The 5000-nt window shown below is 49.6% G+C and overlaps 3 protein-coding genes across 3 annotated transcripts in view; 2 read left to right on the plus strand and 1 right to left on the minus strand.

Annotated features, from left to right (window-relative positions):
• The window catches only part of CNBK1250 (hypothetical protein), a gene marked incomplete at both ends in the record, with an annotated part of 1258 nt that extends 953 nt beyond the window's left edge, over nucleotides 1–305 (plus strand). The window contains 3 exons of the mRNA XM_767658.1: nucleotides 1–20; nucleotides 75–161; nucleotides 214–305. The exon at nucleotides 1–20 is cut by the window's left edge and continues 48 nt beyond it. Of these exons, the coding sequence (XP_772751.1) occupies nucleotides 1–20; nucleotides 75–161; nucleotides 214–305 (199 nt within the window). The remainder of the gene's footprint in view (nucleotides 21–74; nucleotides 162–213) is intronic.
• Nucleotides 306–597: 292 nt separating this feature from the next.
• Nucleotides 598–3537, plus strand: CNBK1260 (hypothetical protein; the record flags this gene model as incomplete). The annotated part of the gene is made up of 6 exons (XM_767659.1): nucleotides 598–1961; nucleotides 2014–2082; nucleotides 2131–2413; nucleotides 2472–2524; nucleotides 2603–2684; nucleotides 2737–3537. 6 exons carry the CDS (start codon nucleotides 598–600, stop codon nucleotides 3535–3537), a joined length of 2652 nt encoding a protein of 883 aa, XP_772752.1.
• Nucleotides 3538–3676: 139 nt separating this feature from the next.
• CNBK1270 (hypothetical protein) lies at nucleotides 3677–4731 on the minus strand (the record flags this gene model as incomplete). The annotated part of the gene is made up of 2 exons (XM_767660.1): nucleotides 3677–4054; nucleotides 4105–4731. The coding sequence occupies 2 exons, from the start codon at nucleotides 4729–4731 to the stop codon at nucleotides 3677–3679; spliced, it is 1005 nt and encodes a 334-aa protein (XP_772753.1).
• Nucleotides 4732–5000: the final 269 nt, after the last annotated feature.

A 5000-nucleotide genomic window follows, 5' to 3' on the forward strand; every position in this document is an offset into this window, starting at 1 on the left:
CAAGTGCAACACTGGATTGAGCGAGTCCAATCATGAAAATCCATTAGAGTATTTAGGCTGACCTGTCAACGAAGTCCGACATGACTATCCTCATATCAATCGATGGCTCAAGAACCTTTATTGGAATTACCCGGCCTTCAAGGATACCACCAATTTCGACCGTGAGCCTTTACATACTACGAGCTCAAAGCATATGCTAATTTTCATCTACAGACATCAAGGACCTTTATTGGTACTCTCAAGTCAACCTTAACCCTACCCGAATTGTTCCTATTGGGCCCAAGCACAATGTTGAACCTCTTTAGACAGCCAGCAGAAAATTGATGAAGGTTAACGGAGCACGGAAGAAGGAAAAATAGGGAGACCTTGTCACCCAAAAGAAAATGCAATTAATTATGATTTACAGACTATTAGATACTAATCTATCCTTTTAGGTAGTCTAAACGTCACACAGCGCACACCGGATAAACACCTTTGTTTCCATCCTTTGTACGACATCCCCATCTCTGAATTCGCCCTGCTTATAATTACAAAAACCAATTTCATGCTCACCGCAAGTCGCTCTTCAGGCTTGCGGATCAGGCTGCCTCTTCCATCATGCCGCAGCGCGACTCGTACTCCTGGTATCTACCAGCAACCGCGCTCCCCGATTCGCCTTCTTACCCTCGACCACCTTCTGGGACATCCGAATTTGATAATGAAGATCGACCATTCCAGTATTCAACAGCTGGCCCGCCAACAATCTACTCGGAGTTGGAAACAGCTTGGTCCCAGCCTAGCCACATACCGCCTCAAACCGCCAGGTCCCCGCCTCCACCATTACCCACACCTGGTCGAAGCAAGTATGATGCGATTCCACCAGAAAGCGAGTTTGATGGGAGAGAGGAAGATGATGCCGATGATGATGGTGACCTGTATCATCGGAGTGACTGGGAAGAAGAGCCCAAGACGAGTGCGACTGGTTGGAGTCGATCGTCCTGGGCTGGACCGACGACGGGAGGTACACATCTGACGCACTTTCCGAAACTCGGAGGGATCAAGGAAGACGAAGAATCGATCCCGCCTGTTTTTGATACAGGACTCAACCAGGTGATGTTCCAGCGAGTATCGGCGCCTCCAGATAGTGTGAGTTACGGGAAAGTGGAATACGCAATTGATCAAGGAGGGGTGATGGATAGTCCTGGCGAGATGACTCCGGCTGTATATCGTGATAGGGATAGTATGCCCCTCATGGTACCAGCGGAAGCAGGACCGGATGTTGAGACTCCAAGAAACCTTTTCATGACACAAAGACAGTCCACCTTGCCTTCCATCCTTGATCTCGACCATCTCGTCAAGAAACCAACAGCCCCACCCCCACCGGCAGTCAAAGCCGACCCTATTTCCAACCTTTACCAAGCACAGTCCCGCCTCCAGCCTCGAGATCCCTTTGCAGATAGCCCGATTGACGAAATACCACAGGAGGAAAAACAACGTCTTACTCGCCATCGATCGCCCTATGCCGCGCAGACTACACCTGATTTGACAAAGGTACATAACCGCCGTCATGCTCCTGGCTCATCGCCAAAGCTGCTTACTCCCGAAGCACATCAGAGGCTGGGAAGGATGTCGATGGCTACTGCACGTTATACATTACCTACTCAACGTAATCCTGGAAGGAGCCTGAGATTCCCCTTCCGCAATAGTGAGGCGTCGAAGAATAATGAAGATGATAGCCCACCACTTCTTGTCCTCTCTGCACCAGGCCGTTTTTACCTGACTTACCGGGTTTTTATTCTACCATTACTGACTCTGACATGTGCGCTTATCCTGACCATGTGCAACACCACATCATCTAGCTCGCTGGGTGGCTTCATCAAGATAGGAAATGGTGTGTTCCAAGGAGCGCAAGGTGGCGGGACTGGAGAGGGGGATGGTGTCGCTCTAGGTGTTTGGGGGTGGTGTGTGCAGGGTGCTGACGAGTAAGTTGCCTTGGCTTGTAGAATGAACGTAAGCAATGTTAACAAGAAGCAGCCCGGAATGTCAAGCGTATAGCAGTGGTGATTTCAAAAATGAGTCAGGTTCATTCACCATCCCGGGAACGTGAGCTACTCTTCCCTTATCACCCATTCATGTCTGACTCCTTTCAAGTTCGACTCTATCCGACCTTTCCTCCCTTCTCATGGCCCTCACTGCCATCACCTGGCTCCTCGCCACCTTCCAGGTCGTCACCGCCTTCCTTCATTTTTATCTCTTCTTCGCACTTTCTTTCCCTCTTTCCCACCTCGTACCCTTTCCAGCTACTAGACAGCCAAGAGAAGAGGTTGATATGCGAGTTAAATGTGAGAGGCCGCCATATGAAGAGTATTTGTGGGTTTGGTGGGCTTGGTGGGGTCATAGAAGATCTCCTGTAGGGTGGATTTTCGGACTTTTGGTTGGCGGATTAAGTCTAGCCACTGTGAGAACCATCTCTTTTTATGGGGAACTTGTAGCTAAGAGAGCCAGTTTGGAGTGACAGTGTTGTTCAAGAGGGCTATAATAAATGGTACGGGGTCTAGCGACATCCACTATGGGTGAGTTCAATGTTTACAAAAAGACAGGAACGACCGCTGACCATAAGCAGCATGGGAGCATTCATGCCCCTTGTCATTCTCTTCTTGTCCCTTGATACATTTATTTCTTCGGTCATGTACTTTGTCAAAATCGTGAGCAATTTTTCCGTCCTCTCTCACCATTTGACCTTACTTGGAACGCTAGAAAACGAATGTTTTCACCCTCTTCAACCCCCCTGACCCTTCACCGACCGTCCTGATGCTTCCTTCCTCCCACAAACCAATGCAACATATCCGCCAGACAAACGGCGGTTCATTCTTCGCCCCGCGGCGGTGCACTATGATGGGAGATACGAGTTACACAGCCAACCATAATGGATACGGGGCCCATGGGTATGCGGAAGAAGGGATGGGAGAAAAAATATGGTTCGATGCAGACGCACCTCCACTTCCACCGGCCGAACCACTCGATCCCGAGACAATTCGATGGTTATCAGCCTATCCCGCTGACCCAGAGCTCACTTCTCTCATTTCTTCCCTTCGTGCCAATAAGCCCAATGAGGATTTTTTGCTTTCCTCCGTTGGATTGCTTTACCTACGACCAGAAACAGAACAGGAACAAGCGCTCTTGGTTCCTCCAATGGGAGTGATTAGGAAAGAGCTGATAGAGGATGCCCATCTCGATCCGTCTCCGTATGCAGAACAAGTGCCAACAGCCGAGTTGGCTCATAATAGCATTGAAGTCATGGTAGCCATCTTGGGAGATACTTTTTGGTGGGATGGTTTGACACGAGATTGCCAAGAGTATATCAAAAAATGTCGAGTGTGTAAAGAGAGAAAGAGGAAGGAAGACATTGAGGTGCAAGCCGACATGGCAGCAGTGCCGTGGACAGGTGTCACTGGTTGGACGCAGGGGATGACAGCGGTGAAAGAAAGTGAAATGGCCGCAGAGACGGCGATGGCAATGAGAAAGGCGGCTGAGGAGGCAGATAAGGCCAAGTTGTAGTTTCGATACGCTTAATATATTGTATGCACATCACTTTAGAACATCATTTGGCCGTTGCTTAGACCAGGGTCGAAATTCACAATACATAGGTACTCTACAAAAATCAGATCACAACATATATGCTCAACAATGTCCCTCACTATACTTCCGCTTCACCCCATCTTTGCCTCCTCACCACGGCCAATTGACCCAACAATCGGTTTGCCTCTTCGTATCTCTTTCTCACTTCTATTTCAGCCTCGGTCTCATCATTCATATCTTCATCATCGCCCATTTTCTCATTCATTCCATCGTAGCTGGTATAGGAATGGGTATGATGAGGCGGAGGAGGACGTGCTGGAGTGTACGGAGATGATTGCGGGTACGGTGTTCGCTGGATATAAGGTGATGTTGATGTTCGAGCAGGAGAGAAAATGGTAGACGACGATGGATTAGGAGATCGATACGCACGGGAGGGATGAGAATGCGACCGTGGGGATGAAGGAGGTCGTATAGTTGCGTTGAGCCGAGCCAAGTGCTAAATGAGGGTTTAGTGATTTTCGGGAATTTACACACGGAATGACATACCAGGTTGTGAAGCAGGGAGTTTTGCTCAGTATACGCTTCGCCCCATTCCCGTCTCATCTCTTCTTCGTCTATCCATTGCTCCTCCTGCATGTTTTCCGCTTTTTCCCGGAAGGGAGAAGACGATGGAGGCTGGTTCCGTATAGGAGAAGAGGACATGAGCGGTGCTGCGTTACTCGCGTGAGGAATGGGAAGCGGTGTCGGGAATGGATAGGCGGCAGAGGATGGAGCTGCTTGTGCTGGGTGGGTGATAGGAGTCGCCAGATGTCCTTGTGGATAGTGGTATTGTTGCTGATGTTGGTACGCGCCACTCGGGGGGGCATTGATCCTGTCCCACTGCTTTGTCCTTCTCCGCTCTACTCCCATCTCCAACCCCGTTTTTATTTGGGGCGTCGAACTGCTTTCTGCTTGAGTATTCTGATAGTAATTGAAGTAGTCTTGATCATAGGTGTGCACAGGAGAGGCAAGAGCGCCACTATGCGGAGAATCTGGCAGGCCAAAGTGCTGGTGCTGCTCCTTCTTCCGCCGTTTGAGGAGGATATCTAGGGGAGATGCAAGATCTGATATTTCTGGTTCTAGAGATGGGGATGGCGAGCGTGGCCTTTTAGGACGTTGAGGAGGTGCGAGCATGACTGTGGCTGTTTGTGTCTCGTCCAAGAAGCAAGATGTATGTGGCAGTACAAGTAGTACTACAGACGCTGGCTGAGATTAACAAACGCTTCGTGTCCGGTATGCAAGTCGTTCTGGGCTCGTCGCCCTCTCACCCGGCGCAGTGGTCTTCAGTCACTGGGGTCTCCGAGGACGCTCTTTCTATCCGCAGTATTCCTTGGGGGAAATCCGACTTGTGAGACAGAGAAAAGATGATATAAATGTGGAAATGAGATAGATTTGGGCGGCAA

This window comes from Cryptococcus neoformans, chromosome 11 (assembly GCF_000149385.1).
Source record: "Cryptococcus neoformans var. neoformans B-3501A chromosome 11, whole genome shotgun sequence".
In the NCBI taxonomy this organism is placed as follows: domain Eukaryota; kingdom Fungi; phylum Basidiomycota; class Tremellomycetes; order Tremellales; family Cryptococcaceae; genus Cryptococcus; species Cryptococcus deneoformans.